General features: G+C 33.4%; 1 protein-coding gene across 2 annotated transcripts; it reads left to right on the forward strand.

Annotated features, from left to right (window-relative positions):
• The first annotated feature begins 2,505 nt into the window (after positions 1-2,505).
• Positions 2,506-23,995, forward strand: LOC136202835 (protein NUCLEOLAR FACTOR 1). 2 transcript variants are annotated; one of them, XM_065993754.1, is made up of 26 exons: positions 2,506-2,711; positions 5,072-5,176; positions 5,746-5,856; positions 6,060-6,189; positions 7,168-7,250; positions 7,511-7,670; positions 9,953-10,097; positions 10,501-10,624; positions 11,023-11,123; positions 11,217-11,345; positions 12,093-12,173; positions 13,185-13,369; positions 13,814-13,886; positions 15,000-15,059; positions 15,202-15,240; positions 15,332-15,420; positions 16,111-16,175; positions 16,551-16,597; positions 19,755-19,814; positions 20,681-20,752; positions 21,318-21,347; positions 21,440-21,534; positions 21,679-21,784; positions 21,915-21,977; positions 22,323-22,394; positions 23,727-23,995. In XM_065993754.1, the coding sequence occupies exons 2-26, from the start codon at positions 5,149-5,151 to the stop codon at positions 23,799-23,801; spliced, it is 2,223 nt and encodes a 740-aa protein (XP_065849826.1). In that variant the 5' UTR covers positions 2,506-2,711; positions 5,072-5,148; the 3' UTR covers positions 23,802-23,995. The 2 variants fall into 2 exon arrangements, with proteins under 2 accessions (XP_065849826.1, XP_065849827.1); XM_065993755.1 differs by having other exon boundaries at positions 5,749-5,856.
• Positions 23,996-24,952: the final 957 nt, after the last annotated feature.

The raw sequence follows: 24,952 nt of genomic DNA on the forward strand, positions 1-24,952 counted from the left end.
AGCTATATCCGATAAGATTGAATTCCTTACATTTAGGATACCACGAGGTTGTTAGCGTTATGAGGCAAGAGCGCGCTATCCAAATAGTTGAAGTGAAAGAGAATATATAATTCCCTCTAGAATCCTCACAACGTTGCTAAAAAAAAAGAGAATCACCATCCTAACCCAATACATAAGGCTTAAATATCCTACATGTTCACTCAATAATGAAAAAGAAGAAGGGAAGGCACAACCATCATCAATATAACCACAATCTTCTCAAGATCAATATAATCAATCAAGAAACTGCCCTTCAAAAGAACTTTTCGGTCTCTAGAGGGATAATGAATAAATAGAGGATAAGGCAAGTGGATAGAGAATAAAGTATATGAATCCAATATCTTTTCTCCTTTTATACTAGTCAAAGGAAAAACAAATCGGCAGATGACATAATTACTACCAAGCAATGATTAAAGAGCACTAAAAGCTCTTGACATGCTCTCTTAAAAATAGAAAACGATGGCATGTGGCAAAACAGAAGCGGCCCGCCGTCAATTGAAAATACGCTCAAGAGCATAGAAAAACTCGCCCTGGCAGTCACATTAATAAGCAGGCTAGGCATCAAGCAAATAAATTGTCAGAAGCACTCATAACTTCCTTATCAAGCCCCCAGTTTCTAAAAAGAAAAAAAAATCCTAAAAAAAGTATCAAGATCAAAATCTTCCTCATTCAACTTATTAAGAAACGACAAGTACAACGGTTTCCGAAGTCAATACTTTCTCATCCTAAATAATGGTAAATTAGATTCGAGGGATATATGATATTAGTTGAATATAAGTTTGCCATATGACGTCTAAGAGGCACACGCCAACCCTCAAAGATAAAGAGGACGTGGTATCTCCTCAGCGAAATAAAGTAATATGATTGCGTACCAGGAAACTTAATTCATAAATGATCTAATTGTTACCATAATCACGCCCTTCTGAGAATCATGAGGCTAATGGGCTTGAAGGATATTTGGGCACATTTCCTCATATCAACATGAGATATGTGCCCCCACTCTATAATCTATAATTGTATTCTATAGCGCAACATAAGTATAAATAGAGTAAGTTCAGTTCAAGGTACACAAGTTCACTCATTCTATTAACTTTACATTTGTTTAGTGATTGTGATCATCCTCCAATCATTTCATAAACTCACTTAAGCATCAGAGTGAGTTCACCGGACAATGACCCCCATTTCACCTTGCTTATGTACGGTTGCAGTTTGACACGTGAACTCGCAGAATTCAATCACACCACATAGTAAATGTGGTACTAAACACTTTTAATTCTTGAAATTTTCCATTTTGAAGTCGTTAACAATCATTTTTATAATGTTAAACTAAAAATCCATGTTTTTATCAATCATCTATTGGTCTCGCAAAAAAAAACCAAAAACGTACCATTCACAAAAATAGCAACCACAATTTTTTTAGAATTTACCCTATTAAATTTTTTCTTTTGAATTACTCGAGAAATAGTACAATTAGGGACCTAATTACTTGAATAGTAGAACGTTAATTACATTAAAATACAAGTTAGGGTTTAGTTTTTTTTTTTTTTTTAAATTCATCATCCTCAATCTATAAGGGAATTTGCTGCTGATATTCCTGCATGCGATATTCTCTATGCCGTAACAACTTGCCTAACCTAAAAGTATGACCGAGGACTGGTCCTCGGGAAATCAATCACTTCATTACTCAATAACTAGATCTCGGCATGGGCCGATGAGCCCGTCCGTCCGGCCTGAGCCCAGACCCATTTAGCCGGACCTGGACACATAAAATTGGTGTCAGGCTCGGCCCGACCCAAGCCCGAATAAACCCGTCTAGAAAATGGGCGGGCTTGGGCTATATAAATACTCGTCGGGCCTGGTCCGGCCCCACCCGTTCTCTCTATATATATTTGTAAATTATATTATAATATTTATTTACCCTCATATATATACTTTCCAATCCATCTCCTCCTAACCCTAAATGCTGTAATTTTATTTCGAATTTAACTATTAGTCTATTATAATTTTCTAAGACTTATTAACTATTATGTTTATTATTTTTTATTAAAAAAATTAGTATTTCATTTTAATTGATTTTTTTTAATATAGATATGAGCTTGTGCAGACAGGCTTGAAATTCTTTTTTAGGCCTGAGCCCGAGTCCGGCTCTAATTAATGTGGGCTTAGGCTGGTCAGGGTTTATTAAAAGCCCGATAGGTCCGGTCCGAGCCCGGCCCATGCCGAGGTCTACTCAATACCAATGTTAGTAGGTTCGGACTGGACCGACCGGTTCGACCAAAAACTGGCCAGAAAACCTGTCTGAACCATTCCCGTTTGTTGAATCCGCAACTCAACAAATTGTAGTGACCCAGGTTTTTATTTAAAAAACAAAAAATTAAAATTATCTTTTTTTTTTTTTCTAAAAAATTAATAAACTGAAAAAATATAAAATGTTTTATTTTTATTCGCACAGAACCCCCCAAACAAACAGGCCTAAAACCCCAAAATCGCGATTTGCTCTTCTTTCTTTCCCAGCCCCTGCTTTATTCCCCATTCCGACTGCCGCCACCCGCCTTTCTTCCCCATTCCTACGGCGGCCTGAATACCTTGCTTCCGCCGTGGCCAAGTCTTGCGCCGCCTCAAAGCCTCTGACTGCCCAGCCTCAACGCCTCCTACTGCACAGCTATAGATAAGTGAGTGTCCCGTGTACTTTTCCTATAAAATTTCATGTACTACTTTTTGATTGTATAGAGAAGAAATCTCAGTTCGAAGGTAAGTAGCTTCCTTTCACATGCCTGTTGTCGCTTCCTTATAGAAAGTAGGCTGCTACCGAACTCATTAGCAAGCATTCAATGTCATATTTTTTTCTCATTGAAAGGTTTATTTTATTCAAAGCTCCCATTCTCATCTCCCTCAGACCGCTATTGCCTCATCTGTCTTGATAGATATTTAGAAGCCTAGTAAAGCATAATAAAATTGCTGGTTAGTCGACCACCGGCCTGCCTTGTAATCGATAAGAAAAACCATTACTGCCTTCGACGTCTTATTTTATTGCCGTTGCCGAAACGAAAAGAATAGCAGGCTATTCGATAGCAGCAACTTCTGTGATGCACATCTTTCCCGATACGATTCGTATCGTAAGCCTACGCCCTAGTTTACTATTTAGTGGCACTGTCACAACCCATTTCTTGCGAATATCTGTCCGTCCATTTGTCCTCCTAAGGTTACGCTTAACACATGAAAGTTGAAGTTTAGGAATAGGAAGTATAGTTACTTTGTAACCTAACCTTACTTACCTTAGGACGACCAATCATGATAGATAGTGCCCACGTAGATATGAATATAGCGCATACTCAATGGTTGGGGATAACTGAAAAGTAATTTGAAGCTTGCTAAGGTGAGCCTTAGGGAGGATTTTTTCATATTCCATTACTCTGCAAGGAAGCCCACTCCTGGTTCGTACAAACGGACTACCCCATACCTCGTTCCCTCTCGTTCAACAACTTCCATCTTCCAGTCTTTCCACAGCTCTCCAATCCCCTATTTCGGCTACTCAAGCCGGTACGGGTACAGGCACAGAAGAGGCTACAAGCGAGCTGCTATTGATGGAGATAATCCAGCTATAAAGAGATAGTTGGCAGAGATAGAATCGGCATCTGTCTCGCCTGCAGCTTTTCTTTCATTTGACATTATATTATAGGATGCTTCGGCAGCCGAGGAAAAGAATAAGCTCTTCGCTTGGGGTTAGCAATCAAGAAAGTGTTTCAATCAAACACGATGAAAGAATCAATTAGTATTACAATCAGGTAGCGTTTCATCTAAAAACTGAGGTAGATCATCCTTCTTTATGAACTTAACTTGTAAGGGAGATAGAAAATAGAAACCTGAAAGTCTTTTATCTTGAATAAGATAAAACCGGTAGCGAGACATAGAAAATAGAAAATTATCCTAAAAACCTTTATAGATAAAGTCAATATCACCAGATAGTTGCACAAGTTAACATTCGAAAGTACAAAAATACCTAGTAAAAAGGTAAGGAAAAGACGAACTTAGCACCTTCTTCTCTTCTTCACTTCGGGAGAAATTAGTAATAGAATTTTAGAATAAGCTTTTGATGTTGCATTTTCTTGACTTTAATTAGATGTATTTTAGAAGTAAAACTATGCAATTTCCCTGAACCTTTATAATCTTTTATTAGCAAAAAATCTCTACTTTCTATTATTAGGCAGAATTTGGATTCTTACTGATAAGAAATTGGATTCTTATGCTTTTTATTCGAAAATAAAGGCTTTTATCAGGTGTCGCAACCCCGTACCATCTGTAACATTTTAGACTCTTACTCCTGCTATGAGAGGATTGACCTTCGAGACCAGATACACCGTGTTAGACAGTAAGTAGTGCCTTAGCTTCTGTACTGCAAACATAAGCGCAATACATTCTTTCTCAACTGGAGTATAACGGTGTTCTACACCTTGCAACATCCTTGAGAGATAGTATAGAGATAATGGGTCCTTGGAGTTTGCTAAGAAGTTTATAGTGGATTGTGGAAAGAAGGACCGCGGCATCGAAATCGTGGAAATCGACCTCTCCATAAAACTTGCTCTTGCAAAGATTCTCCCATTTTTGCCAATGAATTGTCTAAGCATGTAAACTGATATTATTTCATTTGCTAAACTTGCTATTATTTTGTTTGCGAACACAATAAACTAGCCTTGAACCTTGTGCCATGGTGTCGCCATTAAGAACTACACTGTAAGATAATTACCATATTACAAGTGGATTTTGTTTAACTTGTTATAGACAGTCTTAGACTTTGTATACCCCATATACCCTTGGTTCATGTAGTACTTGCTAAAAAATGATGATTTTCTTCTGTCAGAAGTGTAATGGCAACCACATTGTCAAAGGAAGTCAAACACTGACCTTTAAAAATCACACTCACAAAGTCCATGCCAGGTTTTCCTGATTGGATCTTCATTTTGGATTGGTTGGAGCAGGGCATATAGTTTAGCAACGAGATTCAGCTTATGTGTTTGATTTGCTATTCTTTCAGGTTAGAACAGAGGCAGTTACTATTGCTGCTTGGCGTGTAGTTCCTCTCTCTCAAATTGAACAAAAGGTCATAGTCCTATGGGGAAACAATTCAAAAGAAAACAAGGTAGGTTTTCCTATGATTTCCTTTGGTTTTTGTTTTCAATTAGTTTTTTATTTTTTGAAATGGAAAGGAGAATTTGTAGTAGTTGAAAGTAAAATTTGATTTATTGTTGGGGACAGAGTCGAGTTCATATACATATAAATTCAACTTGGGTAGTTTTGTTTAATTAGTTTAAAGAATAAAAAAATATGAACTTGGAATTTTTTCTTTTTCAAAAAGATAAAAACCATATTTGAATTGTTACTTGGGGTCATATATGTTTCAATAGTCTTTTGTTAACTACATTTGTAAATATTAATTCATGAATCTAATTACATAGAAAATCTATTTATTTGAATCTTCATAAAATTAACTTTAACATTAAACTCTATTATTCTTAAAGCAAATGAAGTGCTTTGCGTTTGATGGATGCAGAATAGTTGCAATTAGAAAAGATCCAATGTGAATAGTTAATACATGCTTTAGTATTGAAGATAGTTTGGTTTATACTTTCTGCATGCTTCTTTTATATTTAATTTTCGAACCTATTTTTGCCTGTTGGCCAGTTATTATGCATATGTATATTTTTTAAGCAGGACTAAAAAAGCACAAATTTCTAGAGAACTTCAACAAAAGTAAAAATGTGAAAAAGAATGATAGTACGAAAGAAGAGACTAGTGATGACCCTTCTCCAGCTTCTTCAGGCATGTATCTCTTCCTCATTTTGTTAATAACTCTCAAAACAAACTTTTTCACGTCGATTGCTGGATGTTTTATTGATTGATTGAGGATTTGCTTTAGATCTAGAAAGCAATTCAACTTATGAGTTTTTCGTTTTAGGTTCTAGAAATTGTTATATGTGAGTTTTGCCTTTAATATTGAAATTTTTAATTGCTGTGTAATACAGAAGATTTCTCTGAAGGGGAATCTGGAGCTGCTGATTCAGAAGTAGCTCAAAAAGAGTCATCAACGTATGATAATTTGCTAATGACACTGCAGTCATGCAACAAATCCATTGCTAATGCTTATAAGAAGAGGTAATCACACTCATTTTCGGTTCATTCTTTTCAGGTCAATTATTAAATTTATTTTATATTGAAACAATTAACAATCAGAAAATAAACTTGATCAGAATAAATAAATAAATACAAAAATTATACAATTAAAGGGTGAAAAATTCTATTGAGCAGTGTCAAAGAAACCTAAAGCTCCACTGTGACCAATGAAAGGAATAAGTGGCTTCATATTGTTCCCTTTCTTATTATTCATAGTTCAGATGGAAATAGGTTTTCTTTTATTGATCTCTACGTAATTTCTTTTCTAAGATTGTGAGCCATGTTGTCCCTCCAACTGGCTGTTATATAATTGGTCAGTAGTTGTCATTTTGTCAGGTTGTCTAAGATTGTGTACCATGTCAAATTTTTTAATGTTCACTAGGCCTTCTTGAATTTGTTATTGTTTTATGTGCTAAACTTTTTTTTTCTATTTGCATAAGCTTATATGAATTTCAATAAGTGATAGAGTACTGTTTAAATGATGCATTACTTATACTAAATTCTGCTATAATAAGAATAATAGGTATCAACAATTATAAATTTAATACAAGGTTTCATCTGTTATTTCTCATGGTCAATTGTTAATTAAATCGTCAATAATTTTTGTTTATTCTCTAACCATATGTAAAACTCTCATTGCCAATTGTTAATTAAATCATCAATAACTTTTGTTTATTCTCTAACCATATGTAACACTAAGGGTCTGATTGGATGGAGAGAAGAGTTTTAAAAGGATGGAAATGGAAAAGGTTTTAACCTTCAAAACACTCCATTTTGGGGATGCAAAAATTAGAAGGAAATGAGAATTTTTAACCCATGTAAACCCTTGCCCCTCTAAACCCTTCTTTCTGAATGAGCTTTGTTTTTAACCCTTTCTCTAATTCTTCCAAACTCTCCATCTAAGCAGACGCTTAGGTGTTTGAAACATTCATGATTAATACTTTTTCATATTGAAAATAGAAAAAGAGACGAAGCAGGTAGAAGTGACTCTGAAGAAGATGATACTGGATCACTTAGTGAAGAGGAAGATGCTAGTGAAGAAGGTAAAATAAATTTTTAGGTTTTCCTTTTATTACTCATGCGTGCAAATTTTGTGCATTTTTAATTTGTTATATGGGCTTATATGTTACTATTTCATTGATATTGCTATAGCTGTTGTGGCTGTCATTGTGATTGTATTAGATAATGCGAGTAGTACTAGTGACTGATTCATATTGCATCTCTAATATAAAAGTTCCATAACAATGTGCCCATTATGTTTTTCATTCTATAATCCTTGTTTTTTTTTCGTGTTGGTCCCCAGACACAGATGATGAGTTCTTAAGAAGTGATGAAGTAGACAATAAGTTGCAAGAGCAGAGTAGTAGAGATAGAATTGAAGATGCTGAATCAGAAGATGAGAAAGAGGCATCTGATATAGATGAAGAACACAACTTGGGTGTCAATGCCCAAAAGTCTACAAGGTAACTTCCAAAGTTATATTGCTTAGTGTCTTTTGTTATTGTTTTAATGCTATTATCATTATAATTTACAACTTGAAATTGTTAGTGATGATATTAGATGTGAAGCCTAATGTTTCGATGTTATCCTAATTCTATTAGGATTGTTACTTTATCCTTGAGTAATTATCTATACTTAGGTTGTCTACTGTGTTTATTATAACAATCTATCCTAAACTATTCTATTTCTAGTTGTACTAGGTCTCTATCTTGTACACCTATGCAGACTTGCATTCTCTCATTCAAGAGAGATTTAATTAATATACCGGTTACTATTCTCTCCAATTAATACACAGAAATTAGTTTTCTATTTATCTCTATTTGCATGTTTCAATCAAATAGTATTAGTTTGACTACATTTGTGTTGCTTTCAAGTTAGGATGTGAATTGGGGACTGGGCTTACAATTTTATTGGAACTGGTCTATCGAGATTTTTGTATAGGCATGGATTTTTTCAGCAACTGATGTGGATTTACATCTCATAACTGTTTCAACTTGTTTATATGAATAAATGCAAGCCATCATGTTTCTATCATATGCAACATCGAGAGTATATGTTCCTGCTTTTATTTGATTTTGCTTTTTGAATGTCAAAGAAAATAGGTATAATAATACTGCTATTTTCTTATCCTAGTAAGATTTCTTAACATCAAAAATCACATATCTTCAAGAAGTCATGATTTGTGATTGACTCAAGGTGCTTGCTAGTTGTTTTGAGTAAATTGGCTGTTGCTGAATATCTGTAGAATAAGACTTAATAGCACATGACCTTATGGGGAAAATTTAAATTCTAGTTGGCATTAGGGATGTATATTATAAATTATATTCACAAAATAATGTAATTATGAAGCAATGCTATTCTCTCTACTTCTCGTCTAACATAATTTATTTATTTTTGTAATCTATGTTACAGATAGAGTCTGTACATAGAAAGTAGGTAGCGTAATAGCTGTAAATAAAGAAAGGGTTTATTAGTCCCTATATTGTTACCTAATACACTGTTTAGTCCTTGTATTTTCAATAATACATTATAAAGTCCTTAACTTTTGTTCTATTTAACGGTTGAGTCCCGAATCCATTTAAATGAATGATTTTCCTTTACTTGTCAAAGGTAAATTGCATTTTTTATACCTAAAATTTATCATGTTTACACTTAATACCTGAAATTTATTTTTTCACTTAAAAACTACTCCCTCCGTTTTTTATTATATGACGTTTTGGACTTTTGAATTTGTTCATTTTTATATGTCGTTTTGTATTACCAATGCACTTTTTACAATACTTTCTCTAATTTGCCCCTATTTATTGTAAGAGAGAGATATAGTTATTAATGCAAATTATCTTAATTAAGTCATAAAAATTAATAAGAGAGAGAAATTTTGCATAGAAAGTAGAGATCCAGGAGAAAAGTATTAAGGGTACATTAGTCATTTTAATAGTCTCATTAATATTGCATTGGTCTTGATGAAAAACCTTAAACGACATATAAAAAAGAATGGAGGGAGTATTATTTTAAATATTAAAAAAATATATTTTTATATTTTTATTTTTGTTAATATGTTCTTGGCATTATTAAGTGTAAAATTAAAATTTAAATAAATTAATACCAAGAATAATATTTTAAAATAATAGTTTTTAATACCTTTTTATATGCTTAAATATTTGAATATATTGTTTTTATTAAAATTAGGTGGGATAGGAGAGAAAAATACATGCTGAGAACAATTTTTTCTTTTTGAAAAAAGTAAAAATATAAAAGTGTATTTTTAATATTTAAAATAATAGTTTTTAAATGTAAAAATAAATCTCAGGTATCAAAGTGTAAACATGCTAAAGTTTAGGTATAAAAAATGCAATTTACCTTTAAAGGTAAAGGGCAAATCAGTTATTAAATGGATTATGGGACTAAACTTTTGAATAGAATAAAAGTTAAGGACCTTGTAATGTATTATTGAAAGTACGAGACATTGTGTTAGTTAATAATGTAGGGACTAATAAATTATTTACCCATAAAGAAATCATAGGGATTTAGCATTTACCCTATTTCGTTATTTAGATTCCGAAACCTGTATAAGTTGAGTAGTCTCTCTATTAATCAAATATACATTACTTCTCTCATTTTCTGTCTCTACAACCTAAAATACTTCTTTGAGGTGATATTTGTTTCTTAAATCCGTTGTGCGTCTAATTCTTGCTTTTGTTGTTTTCTTCCCTGCCTTAAAGCTAATGGTCAATTCTTTGTGCAGTTCTTTTTACAAACACTTGGGCTACATTTTATCAGAAGAAGAAGTTCAGAATCTATCTAAAAAAAAATGGGAATATAAATGGGAAGTCCCTGCAACAGACATCCTCAATTGCAAGTTGTTAGGAACAAGAGAACTTTTCTTGAAGGTGCTTTCCTACTATCTTTTCACCAGTGTAATATATCATTTTTCACTTGTCTTTATGTGGATTTTCTGATTGGGTTTGCAAGATATGTTATCAATTTATCATTTCTATATGTTTTCTGCTGCTCTATTCATGTACAGTCAACAGCAAATTTTTTCTAAGTTGCATTTGACCACCCCTCCGTTTTAAGTAATATTAGAAAGGGCTTGATTAGTTCATTTGGGACGTCTCTAAGGAATCTCATGTGTTAACTTTGAGGACAGGAGAAATGCAAGATGGTCCCAAGATTATTTTACTGGCAGCCTTGTTCAAAACCTGTTGTTTCCATTTTTTCTTTGCTTGCTAGAGTTTTAAATATTCCAAACATTCATATATTTCATTATTTGTTTACTTCTTTCTTTTTCAGGGTGTTGACTTAGATTCTAGTCATGGTCTAAAGCTGAAATTATATAAGCATTGGTTGGATGTATACAAGACATCTGGAGGCAGTGATTTTTATTCATCTAAGCAAAGATTTTTCTTTTCCCTCTGTAAGCCTTCTATTGTTGTCAACCATATCTTTTCAGCTACCTTGTTTGTTTAATGTCATTCTCTTATCCATGGAAATTATGTGTTAATGCATAATGATCTATGATTAAGGCACCGAAAGGGGATCTAAAGGGGGTTCCTAAAATGTCTTTTATGTATCATCTATATGCAACTTTTTTTGAAAAGTTGAAGAGATTAGGTGTTACTTTTTTTTTTATAATAGTATACTTTATTGTTGACTTGTCAATTTTAAATACTGTTATTTGTTTGTCATGCTATGAACTTGAATCACGTGTAATGCATCTCCAGTCATATTTTTTCTTGTTGTCGCTTTTTTTCTCACACTTAAGTGAAGCAAATCATGACATGTTCTGTTTACCCTTACTTTTTTTTTTGGTAGGCAACAGCTACATGGATATACTGCACTGCAATAAAAAACCTTTTTATCTCAAAGGCCAGGAAGAAGACTCAAGTATCATGGATGCGTACATTATGCATTTTGTCAGTATGCACACCTTTATTCCTTGGTATATTTGATTTGGTATTATCTGGGAAGAACTAAAATTCTAATAAGAAAATAAAATAATCATGCAGCTCAATCACATTTTCTCGAGTAGAGATCTTTTAAAAAAGAATGATTCTAAACTGGCCAAGAATCAAGAGAGTGCCGATGATGCATCACTAGTTGATGGTTACCTTGATCGTGGGTTTACTCGTCCAAAGGTACTGTGTAGAAGGTTCTTCTAATTTGCTTTGTAGCTTTGATTAAATTATGGGCATTGTAGTGATGATGGTAATGGTGACTTTGATGATGAATAGGGACTATAAAGACAGAAAGAGTTTAGTCTTGCTTGAGGAAAAGTAGTTATTATTAGACTATTAGTTATTAACTTAGCGTTTAGTTGAAGTTGAACTTTGGTCTTTAGATTTAAATTTTATTATGAATTATAATTATGTTTAGTTAATTAGAATTTATCTCATGCATTTTATGATTAAGATTGGTGTTATTTTACTATTTGTGTCATTTTAAATATGTTAAGTGTTGTTATTTATAATTTTATATTTTAGTTTTTTTTGGTGCGCCTTGTGTCGCTCAGGCGCGCATCTGAGCCTTGTGCCTTTCACAACTATGGTTATAACTCTATCAAGCCATGTCTGTTCCACTGTTTTTTGTCCATACAATAACTAAAAAAAACTTTGACATGCTTTGATTATATTACCACAAAGCATGTCAAAGTTAGTAGCTGCATTATGTTCTCACTCTTGGTCCAGCAAATTATGATGGTAGTTTAAATCTACAAGAGCTTGATTTTGAGGTTACTGTATAATTTTTTATTCAAGTCTAGCTAGTTGCATGAGAAAAATAAATATTTTCTCTACTATAATGATACAAGTGCTTGAACTTTGGGCCCTCATTTTTATTTCAACCTTGTATTTATGGACCATAATTCTTGTTTCAATGTTGTACAGGTTTTGATCCTCTTGCCATTTAGAAATATAGCACTTCGATTGGTTAAGAGGCTAATACAACTAACTCCTCAAGCTTACAAGGTATATTTTGTTCATTTGAATATTTGATTGTTTTGAATTTGCAAACTCCTTATGTAAGACATGATATGATTTAGTTATATTATTAACAAGTTTTTGTAAGTCATATGCTATTATTGATTTGTCTTCATCATAGATTGAGGTCTGTTAAGATTTTCCTCCCTAGATGAACAATATGTATTCCTCTTGATTTTTCTTTTGGCTGGTTCACATGCTATTACCTCACCTATTTCTGTGCGGATAGACAATATGTAACCATATGAGATGCTTTCTTTTTTTTTGAAGTTCCTGAAACCCCTTGATTCTCCTCTCTGCTTTGCATTTGTTTTCAAACCCACTGCAGGTCTAAAACTAAAAATTATGTTAACCTCTGGATCTTCTGAATAATTGTTCCTCCCTATTTGTTTAGCTATTACCTCACCTATTCTGTGCGCATAGACAATATGTAACCATATGGGATGTTTTTTTTTTATGAAGTTCCTGAAACCCCTTGATTCTCCTCTCTGCTTTGCATTTGTTCAAACCCATTGCAGGTCTAAAAATTATGTTAACCTCTGGATCTTCCGAATAATTGTTCCTCCCTATTTGTTTAGCTGTTTAAGGACCAATTATCCTTCTCAAGAAAATAGGAAAAAAATAAAACTGATTTTCATCCTCAATTAGACTACATCATTTTGATATAAACTTATGCAGACTGATGTGGGTAATGAAGATTATGGCATTTCCTCTCATTCCTAACTGCTTGTATTGTATTTGATTTTTCTGTGGCTTGGTTTCTCTGATTTATGATTTTAATGCAGAAATTGTTTCCCACACAAAAGTGCAGAACTGAGAAATTTTTAGTCAGTTATAATACCCTAGATTGGTGTTTGACTATGCTCATATATAAATTTGCGAACATCATTTTGTAATGTTGCCCTTCCCCTTTTATATTTGTCTCCATATTCTTCATCTGTATTTCTTCAAAGTACTTTATTAACCAATATAGATTTATTCTTATGTCATTTATCATAGGTAAATGTAGAACATGCTGATCGTTTCTATGATGAGTATGGAAGTCAAGAAGATGAAGACAGTGATGAATTTGCTCAAAGTGTTGGAAATTCAAAATCTGCGAAATCTTCAAAACCATTTGATCATCAAGCACTTTTTAGTGGAAATTATGATGATGACTTCATGATAGGCATCAAGTTCACTAGGTAATTCCTTTCTTTTGTATTGATATATCACGTCTTATGTTTGTTATAATGTGACTATTACAGACAGATAGATTTCAATGTTCTAATGGCATTATGGTGTATTTTATTTTGGAATCTAAATTTTAGTCCAGGCCCAGGGGCATTAGGCATTTAAATTATGAATGCACATAGGTATCATTTGCGACGATGATAATTTATTAATTTGTATTCGCATGTAAAATCTGAGTTTTTGCACTCTATAGTATTTAGTTATGTTCTTTTGTGCCTGTTTGTATGAACTTTTTAAGGCCTTTAACATTTTACAAACCTGCATCGGTTTTTCATTTAGGAAAATTGATTTTTGAGTATGTCTTAATATGACAGCACCTATGCATGATAAGAATTGATTTGCATGTACTTCTTTATTCTGTCTTTTCAATTCACAGTTCTTTTGTTATATTGTAGGAGGAGCATAAAGTTATACAGTGATTTCTATTCCTCAGACATGATTGTTGCTTCTCCTGTTTGTTTGCATCGTGTAAGGATTGCATTGCCGGGTTCTCTTTTTATTTTTTGTCCTTTTATATGGCAACTATTTGGTGCAAGTGGAGGAACAATGACATATGAAATATTGAGTTTACTGTTCTCTCTACTTGAAGAGATCATATGTTCTTTTAAGTGTCTCTATATTGAGAAGGTGGAGTCCAGCATTATGTTAGTTGAACATTGGTTTGTGCTCAATGTCACTGGAGGAGCTAATTATATACGTTTTTATTTTGGTGTATTAGATAGACTAAAACTAAAATTGATATCACGTGATATAGTAACTGTTTGGGCTAAAAGTGATAGAATAGGATATTATTGTGGACAACCGAAGTTTTTGGTTGTTAGGCCTAAAGCATACTGTGTTGTGTGAACATAAGCAGAAAAATGAGAGTTAAGTACTTGAATTTTGTGCCGTCCAATTGAAGTAAATATATTACTAATAGCTAAACTGAAATACAAAAAATCTATTGTTAATGTTAATATTTCACTCCTATAACCACTCTAAAAAATTAGAAATTCAAATGCTGCAAAATTTCGCCTTTTCATTTTATTGAGACAGCTCCATAGGTAGGGACTTAGATCTAGCCAATGCTTATTTATCACTCACTCTGTTCCACTTTATAAGTAGTAAATGAGTTTTTTTCCAAGAAATTTTAGTTTAGTTTTTCGGCCCAAGCATTACATTTTCGTCTTGATCCATGTGTTTTTGAACATTCCAAGGCTTATTCCCCAACCATTACATGAGAGAGAATTTTTTTAGTTAACCAATGTAAATACATTAATTTGACTCTACATTAATTGTATTTCTTAATTTGTGTGAAACACCCTAGAATGACTTATATAATGGAATGGAGGGAGTAACAATTATGTCATTGGATTTATTTCAAGATTTAGAGTTCATGAGATAATTGGTAAAATACAATCAAGAGTTGTATCTTAGTCTTAATTTCAATAAAAAGTACAAAAAAAAACAAAAACAAAGGAAAAGTAGAAAGATAGAAATATCAAGTAATTGTTTGGAAGTGTTTTTCAACAGTCAATAAGCTTCTACTTTAGCATATGGTGTTATTAATAGTTGATTTACAACATTTTTTCTTGTGGTCAGAGAATAGAGAAGGCTGTGGAGAATAAAGAATTTGATGTGGATTTTCTTTCTTCTATAGAGGTAGAAAAATTCTAACTTGTATATATTTAATGGGACTTGGGATTGTTTCTTTATATCTTACCTCATCATTTTTTCATGTCACGAATATCATTGGTGTACTTGAACCAAATTAACTCATTATGTTTTATTGGGCTGAGAGCAGGTTCTTCTTATCGATCATGCAGATGTAATAGCAATGCAGGTAGATCATTAGATTAGTTGATTCAATGTTAATAAAATTATGGCTTGTGTCTTTATTCATTTTTTCTCTTCCTGCTCTAAACAATATCCAGAATTGGGCCTTCCTCACTAATGTTGTCGAACATCTGAACTGTATACCATCTAAACAACATGGGACTGATATTATGCGCATAAGAAAGGGGTATGTTGATCGTTCCTATTGTCTTGGTATTTCCACTCGCAAGATGCTAATGAAAGCTTTTTCTCTAGGTTTCATGCTTATGGTTAGTATCTGTTCAAATAAGCAAAAATGTTTCAGCATGCATGCATTTTTAGTTTACCAGAATTCCCTTTATCTTATTTATTATGGATTCTGGTCATGTAATTTGACGTTGGTAAATATTGTAAGATGGTAATTGGATTCTAAGACTATATTAGTATTAGCCATGAAATGCTGACTAGGATCAGTAATACTGGTTGGTGTTTTCTTTTCCTTTGAACCCCATAGTACATAAAAATGGTATTAATAAGTTATAACAAAGATCATAGACCTATCTCCATCTAGGAAAGAATTTTCTTAATTACTCATACACGTAACACGCTACACTATGTAGTATACTGGTCAGGTTGTGATGGAGGTGCCAACTTAACATTGCTCATGCCTTGCCTATGTACAATTATTATTGTTGTTTGGACGGAGAATGAAGAATCGACCCAAATTAATAATGTTATTTTGTGATTTTTTTTCTTTACATTCTGCCTTGATGTAATTCGTTTTTGTGGTAGCTTTATGATGCCATGTTGAAATGAAGAAAGAGCTTGAACCTCATTTTAATTGGCATTCTTTAGTTTATGTGCTTGCAATGTCATTTCATAACTGTTTCATATTCAGGTATCTGGATGGAAATGCAAGATTTTACCGGCAAACAATTATTTTAGGTCATTATGTAAACCCAGGTAATATGCTTGCCATCTTTTTCTCCTACTATATGTTGGATTTTGATAGCTGTACCTACTTAATCGGAATGCAAATCAGTGTTTTATACCAGTGTTTTAATATTTTCTGTCTTGAGTCCGATTGATCTTAAAAGTGAAATTTTGTTTATATTCATTTTTTTTAATGGTGGTTTTCTGTTGACTTCTCTTGCTTTTGTTGAACTCTGATAATTTCTTCTCATATTCTGGGGTTATGGTTGTACATATCTGCATTTTCTTTTCTCATGTATAGATCTTTTATGCATGTAAGGATGCAGCTGGCATGTGCACTGCTTCTGTCTCACATGGGTTACATGCATTAGTGGATCTCTTATTTCATTTACTTTCTTGTTTCAGATGTTAATGCTTTATTTAATCACCAGTGCGTCAACTACCAAGGAAAGGTATGTTTATTCTGTCTGTTTCTTCCCGTGCTTTCCACATGCATCTGTGTTGTAGGAGGAATTTGGGTGCCCTTAGGCTTTTATGGCTGGATTGGGCTGCAAACATTACAACTTATTTTGAAGGCTGACAATAATGCATCAGAAAATCGTGATAGTACCCTTTTTACCTGTATCAAGAACCATAAGCAATTGGGGAGAAATTAGATTGAATTACTGAACCTATTATAGGAAAATAATCATTGCAAATGCACTTAAAGATATAGGTATTATGAGCAGGGATAAGCGTTTGAAGTTTCTTTGTTCTTGTATTCTCTGCTTTTGTCTTCTCTCTGTAGCCGGCAGACAAAGTACATTCTATAAATAGGCCATGATTGTTGCATGTGTCACAAGTGGAGTGGAGTGATGATTGAAGTCATGCTTTCTGCTGTTCTGCATCTTGTGTGGACAACTCTTCTTGTGATCATAATTAGCTGACTGATTATCATATCCATATAATGTTCAGGAGACTGATACTGTGGATCCTGAATATCAGATGATTTTAAAAGAGTTTAGATATATGTAGCAGAAACTTATGATGTATGAAGACAAGGAAGAAACAATGCCAAATTAATATAAAACTAAATTTATATAATTGATCAATTATCAAGAATAGAGTAGTGGTGATCCCTGGTGAGAGTAAGACAACCCAACATAGAGCAGTGGTGCTTGATTTTCGAAGTAGGAAATGTATAAGAAAACAAACACCACAAGTAGAGACTAAGATTAAGTGGTGGAAATTGCAAGGGGAGAATCAACAAAAATTTGTGGATGAGATGACCAAAAAAGATGTTTGGACTTGTAATATGGATTTAGATATAGATTCGATATGGACTAAGATGGAGCATAGTATAAGGGAAGTAGCGAAGGAAGTTCTAGGGGAATCTAAAGGTAGCATGCCACCGGGTAAGGACACATCTTGGTGGACAGAAGAAGTACGACAAACAGTAAAGAGTAAGCGAGAATCCTATAAAATATTGGGGAAATGTAGGAGTGACGAGAACTACGAAAAATACAAAGAGACTAAAAGGGAAGTAAAGAAGGTCATACGAGATGCTAGAGCAAAGGTGAATCAGGATCTGTATACAAGATTGGATACGAAAGAAGGGGAAAGAGACATATATAGAATTGCTCGGATGAGAGATAGGAAGACGCGAGATCTCGGAAAAGTTAAATGTGTGAAGGATGTGGACCAGAAAGTCCTAGTTGGAGATAAAGATATCAAGGAACGATGGAGGTCCTATTTTGATGACTTATTTAATGGAGATCGCAGACAAGATGTTGGAGATATAAGTATCTATCACGATATGATAAATCATGAATGCCTGCGGAGAATTCAAAAGGGTGAAGTTAAAATGGCATTAAGTAAGATGAAGTTGAAGAAAGCACCTGATGGCGTTCCTATTGAGATTTGGAGATGTTTGGGAGAAAGAGGAATCGAATGGTTGACGACGTTCTTCAACAAAATTTGGAGAAACAATAAGATACCATCAGAATGGAGGAAAAGTATCTTAATCCCTTTGTATAAGAACAAAGGCGATGTCCAAGATTGTGCCAACTATCAGGGAATCAAATTAATGAGTCACACTATGAAACTTTGGGAGCGAGTGATCGAACAAAGGCTAAGGAGCACGGTGAAGATCTCGGAAAACCAGTTTGGCTTTATGCCGGGAAGATCAACTATGGAAGCCATCCATCTAATGAGACAATTAATGGAGCACTATCGAAATAAGAAGAAAGACTTGCATATGGTTTTCATTGACTTGGAGAAAGCATATGATAAGGTACCAAGGGAAGTACTTTGGTGGGCCTTGATAAGGAAAGGCATTTCGCGGAAATATATTGACATCATAAAGGACATGTATGAGGGAGGATGCACGAGTGTACGTACTAGTGTTGGGAAGACTGAAGAGTTTCCTATTACGATTGGAGTGCATCAAGGTTCCGCACTAAGCCCATTTCTTTTTGCCATCGTTATGGATGAACTAACAAATTCACTTCAAGATGGTATACCATGGTGCATGCTGTTTGCAGATGATATTGTGTTGGTTGATGAGACGAAAGAAGGAGTGGAGAGGAAGTTGGAACTATGGAGACAAACTCTAGAATCTAGAGGCTTTAAGTTGAACCAAAGTAAGACAGAATATTTGGAGTGTAAGTTTAGCGGCCATAGGAGTAGGGAGGCAGGGACAATCACCCTAGATGGGAGAGTTGTTCAGGCCTCGGATTGCTTCTGGTATTTAGGATCTATTATCCAAACGGATGGAGAAGTAGATGGGGATGTTGCTCATAGGATTAAAGCTGGTTGGTCGAAGTGGAAGAGTGCTACGGGTTTCCTTTGTGACCTCGGCATGCCTAATAGATTGAAGGGAAAATTCTACCGGACGGCAATTAGACCAGCATTGTTATATGGTACGGAGTGTTGGGCAGTGAAACACTGCCACATCCATAAGATGTCGGTGGCAGAGATGCGTATGTTGAGATGGATGTGTGGTCATACGAGAAAGGATCGGGTGAGTAATGAAATAATTAGGACAAAAGTAGGGATCACATCTATTGAGAATAAAATGAGAGAAAACCGACTAAGTTGGTTTGGTCATGTGAGACGTAGAGCGCTTGATGCGCCGGTTAGGAGAACCGAAGAGTGGCAAAGGGATGTAGTGGTGAGGGGTAGGGGAAGACCTAAGCAAACTTGGAGGAGGGTGATCGAGAGTGATATGATTTTACTGGGAATTGAGAAAAATATGGTAGTGGATAGGACGGAGTGGAGGGAGCGAATTTGTGTCGCTGACACGACTTGATTTCACGGTTTTATATGATGGTTCATGTTAGCCGACCCCGAATCATTTCGGGACTAAGGCTTTGTTGTTGTTGTTGTGTTGATCAATTATCAAGAATCTCACTGCAGATGGTTGGAAGTGTGCAAATTAGGATCTATATAAGCTCATAAAGAAACTAATGGCTGTTGTGCTGCTGTTGATTTTTGTTTGATAATGTATTATCTTGTTCTGTGCTCCTGTATATGAAGAAAGAAATATGCATCATCCTGCACCCAAATGGTGTTACTTTTTTTCCCAATTTGCTGAATTTGCGGAGATAATTTCTTAAATTTTATTTGCAGGTGAGGTCAATGTGCGAGTATAGAGGTGTTCTTTCAAAAGTATTACTCCCGGTGCGACAGGTATGGCTGGTTGATGTTTCCCATTGTTAAATTAGTAGTTGATTTAAAGTATTACTACCAGAGTTGAGATGAGTGGGATTTCTCTATATCTGCATTAGTAAGTTGGTTTTGAGTTGTAGTATCACAAAATTCCCCAAGCTCATGTATAGTTGCACTTCCGTTTTGAACTGTTATATACCATGGAAATAGAGAGGAATCCATGGGATACCATGTAGACTAAGGTACCACATTGATATATTTTAACTTGTTACGAATACACACATATTTATACATAGAAAGAGAGGAGATCCATACCTAGCAAACCCATACCTACAAGACCCATACCATGCTTACATTATTACATGAACAATAAACCATTATCTTGTACAAATCCATAATTAATTTAAAAATATTGTAATTTTGCTTATTGATCATGGTAATATTTTAATAAAGGTAAAACATTCTTATGTTATTGACATTGTTGTTAAAGTGCTAGTCCACTCTTACAAGCTTAAACTGTTCTTGCACTTCAAGATCAACATAGCCTTGATAACATTTATTTTGAAAATAGCGCTAAAGGAGATCTGTGATGAAACTTATTTTTATTGGAAAAATCATTTTGTGGATATTTTGATTTTTATATTCATATCAAGATCATATTCCTAAATCCTAATCATCCAAGGAAGGGGTCGTGCACCTGGCTGAACTAGTCTTACAAGGAAACAAAATCATATCTAAATTCAGTTTATATGAAATTTTGATGTGCAAGTAGAAAACTATCCTACTGTAACTTGGAGTATGAAGCATTATTAACTGCTTGACACCTTATTTTATTATCCGAGTTCAATTAAAGCTATTTATGTTGATGCCTCATATTCCTTTTGCAGATTTATGAGCGATTTGATGTGAAATCTACAGTAGATGCTGATGATGCTCGTCTTGAATATTTTGTTAAGAAGGTTTCTCTCTCAATTACCTCTTTCTTTTTTACAAACCTTATTTGGTGGATAAGAAGATATAGGACAATGTCCCTCTGCTGCCCAACATTATTATCTTAATTTTTGTCTCACCTACAGTTGTATGAAGGTCTTAATGCTGTGGATTTTTTATGATTTACCATGAATTTGGAGTGAAATTTGCTATAAATTACATATATATTGTCGTTTGGTGTGTGATGGAGATGGCCATAAAATCTGGGTTGTGTTTGGATAAATATTCCCGTCCTGCAAGTTAGGATTCATTTAACTAAGACATTTGGTAGAACCGCACATGATCCATTGCTATTCTTTTATGATAGAGTCATATATATATCCTACACTAGTTTCAATTATTTTAAGCTTCTTCTTTGAAAGTTAGCACATGCTTGTGCTCTCTTCTTCTTCCCCTCCTCTCTCTCTCTCTCTGTTTCTCTGTCATGCTCAGTTAAGGGAATTAAAGGTTTTGTGATTTTACTGGAACAAAATTTGTTTTCACATTTTTCTGTTGACAAACATGAAGATAAAAGTGGTGTTTTTCCTGATGCAGGTGTTTCCAAAGATAAAAGATTCTGTTCAGGTATTTTTTGTATATATATCTTTTTTTGATGGATGAAACAGCATGAATCTTCATAGAGCTGAACTTTATGCTTCCATGGAACAATGATGCAGGGAGGAACTATGGTATTTATGAGTTCTTACTTCGAATATGTTAGACTCCGTAACTATTTGAAGTCACAGAATGCCTCATTTTGTGTGGTTGCAGAGTAAGAATCTGTCCTTTGTACCTTCTCATTAATTATCTTATACAATCTTAAGCATTTTTAAATGAAAATCACCAGTCTTGCATTCAGATTTACTTTCCCACTTTTGGTTGCCATTGTATTAATAGATTGGCTTTTATTATTTAGCTATACTACACCAAGTGATGTATCTCGAGCACGAGTTGCCTTCTTTGAAGGACGGAAGAAGATCATGCTTTATACAGAGAGATTTCATTTCTACCGCAGATACAAGGTTCATGAGTGGAATTTATCAAGTTATTTGTGAAAATAGTCTTTTTCTATATGAATATCAAAATCAGTCATTTGGTATGATACAAATACAATAGTAACCTCATTTTCTTTGTTTTGTTTCTGATGAATAGATGCGTGGCGTTCAAAATTTGATTATCTATTCGCTTCCGGATAGGAAAGAGTTTTATCCTGAAGTAAGTTCATACATAACTCTTGAAAATTGGACAAACGGTTAAGTTTAACCTTCAACTTGGTTCAGATGAACATTGAAAATTAGTCTACAGCTTGACATTTTTTGTGAAGGTAACCCAAAAGTGACATATATTAGCATACGATTGTGGTTTCCGTTTCCAATGCTAAAATGTGTCACTTCTGACTGATTTGACCACAACTGCCATTTAAAAAAAAAACCAATTGATACCTAAAGTTTGTTTTGAAACAAATTGATCTCATGAGTTCATCATCTTTGATGTAATTTTCCTTTGTTTAAAAAAAAAAATTGATCCCATGAGAATTGATCCTTTTCCTACTTGTTGCAGGTGGTTAGTATGCTTGAAGAGGCCAATAACATGACTTGCACTGTACTGTTTTCTAAGTTTGATCAGCTCCGGGTAAGACTTCTCTCTCTTTTTATACTGTTCCCGTCCAGTCCTTTCACCTGAGAGCTTTTGCTTGCTTATATTGGGAATGAAGGCTCAATTTGGCCCTTTAACATGACCAGTTTGCTCTAAAATTAACTTTCAATCCGGTCCTTGAATTTTTCATTTTTTATTTATCAAATTATACCCAATATTGACACGTGTCACATATTGTTGTAATCGAGCCGAGCTTTGGCCTGCTCATGCTAGACTCGTTATAAAATGGACGAGCTCGAGTTCGATCTCAACATCCTGTTCGTGAGCAACTCGCTTATTTGTTTGCGAGCAGCTCGCGAACAACTTGTTAATTCTATTCTTGAATTTTGTCCGCGAACAGCTCATAATTATGTTTATTTAAAATTTTCTTTGACACAAAACTACATAATTTTGAAACCTATAAAACTAAAGTTTCATAAATAACTCCGTAGTTTTACATTTTCCCATTTATAGGAATACTATTATTAAAACAATAATCGAACCGAGATTGCTCATGAACATTATAATTGAGCTTATTCATGAACCTATAACCGAGTTTTCGAGCTGAGTTTTTTGTGCTTAAACTCGGCTCGTCTATAAATCGAAAGAAAACGGCCGAGCTTTTTATCGAGCTGAACGAGCGGCTCAGCTCATTTTGCAGCCCTAGTGTCACATGTTAAAAAAAGACACAAATCATTTATTGAAGCGTCACTTTTGCATTAATTTGACCAAAAAATAAAAAATAAAATAATAAAGTGGTGGATGAAATTAATAGCCAAAATTCATGTTGGAGCAAATTGATCAAGTGAGTCAATTTGAAGGACCAAATTGACCATTTATCCCTCTTTGGATAGGGTAGGAAATTTCAGGTTCGGGTCAAAATCGTGTTATGCTATCCATATATTTCATATTAAAAGATGTTAATGTAAGAAAAATTATAATTGTGCCAATTGTATCATGTCAGCCGGATTATCTCTATAAATTGTTAGAATTTGCCACTCCTATTTTTGGACTCCAAAAATTTACAAATGTCCCTAAAGGCTAAAGTTGGCAGACAACAAATTGAAATTTAGGTAGCAACGCAGTCCCGAAGATGTTAATATTTGATAAAGTAGTCCAAATTAGTTTTATTATCTAAAAATGTCAAACTTGGGCTAATTTATCGAATATTCAACTTAAGAACTGAATTGGTACCTAAATTTTGATTTAATTTCATCCTTACTGTCAATTTCAGAGCCATTTTGACGCTTAATTTGTTTAGGAGTGATTAGTTGATTTTCTCTTTTCTTTACAAGTCTTCAATATTTATTTGTTATTGGGATTTCTCAGCTAGAGAGAATTGTTGGAACTTCTTCTGCAAAAAGGATGCTGGCATCAGAAAAGAACCTCTTTTTATTCTCCTAAATAGGAGAAAATAAATACTTAGTTTATCTCCATATTGCAAATGTAATTTAAATTTTATTTTTTTATTTTTTTTAGTCTTGCAATTAGGTATCATACAGTATTTTTGCTATTTGATTCTTTTTCATAGAATGGTAAATTTTGCATTTCGTTTTTCTTCACATAGTATTAATCTATTTAATAGATATTGGTTGATTTATTAATTTTTTTATATAATTATAGAATTTTAATTTAGGATTATAACATTTATTTTATTTAAAAATATATTGTAGAAACTGTAAAATTATTACAGATATATAAAATTATGCAACCTTTTTATTTTTAATCAACTTGATGGATAAAATAAAAAATTATATGATTATATAATTTTATTAAATTTTATAATAATATTTAATATATGTAATTTTGATTTAATCTAATATAAATTAAACAATTTTTTTTTTTGTACTAAATATATCTTTATTTAAGTGATATTAAATAATTTTCTAATTTATTAATTAAAATTCATGTTGTCTTTGTAAGGAGTACATCATCTGCATTAATATTTGGTCTCTTGATGAAGAGAAGATCAAGCTGTGTGCGTGGTGATTGTTTGCATGACTATTCAAATTCATTTTGGAAATAGTTCAAATTAAATTTAATGGACCCAATTAATAAGGGTAATCAATATGCAATAACTCAAATTTTAATTTGTGAGCAACTACCTTAAACCAATGTTATTAGAATTGGATCGGTCAAACCAGATTTATAACTGGGTCAAGGGTTATTTGGTCGGACTGAATGACTTGGATTGATCGGACCGAATGATGTAATAAATAAATTATATATATAAAAATTGCTGCTGGTGAGGGTTGCCCCTTCCCTCTTCAAGACACACTTTAATATGTAATAAATGTGTTTAATAATTAATTTAATAGAAAAAAACATCAAAGTGATGGTGCAATGTATCAAATCATGTACATTGGTTTATCCTAGACGCTGCTTACCACTGCACTAGTAGTTTCTATTGTTTAATATTCGATGCATACATTTATTAATATCGATTAAATGTGCATAATAATGAATTATTAATAGAAAAAAAGAAATATACATAATAATGAATTATTAATAAAAAAAGAAATGTATATAATAATGAATTATTAATAAAAAAAAGA

This window comes from Euphorbia lathyris, chromosome 8, assembly GCF_963576675.1.
Source record: "Euphorbia lathyris chromosome 8, ddEupLath1.1, whole genome shotgun sequence".
NCBI lineage: Eukaryota > Viridiplantae > Streptophyta > Magnoliopsida > Malpighiales > Euphorbiaceae > Euphorbia > Euphorbia lathyris.

Excerpts from the sequence above, each read along its gene's own strand:
- LOC136202835 (XM_065993754.1), top strand. The coding sequence starts at position 5,149 with ATGGGGAAACAATTCAAAAGAAAACAAG. Across the intron at positions 12,174-13,184 it reads TAACTCCTCAAGCTTACAAG|GTAAATGTAGAACATGCTGA; the intron begins GTATATTTTGTT and ends CATTTATCATAG. Across the intron at positions 13,370-13,813 it reads ATAGGCATCAAGTTCACTAG|GAGGAGCATAAAGTTATACA; the intron begins GTAATTCCTTTC and ends GTTATATTGTAG.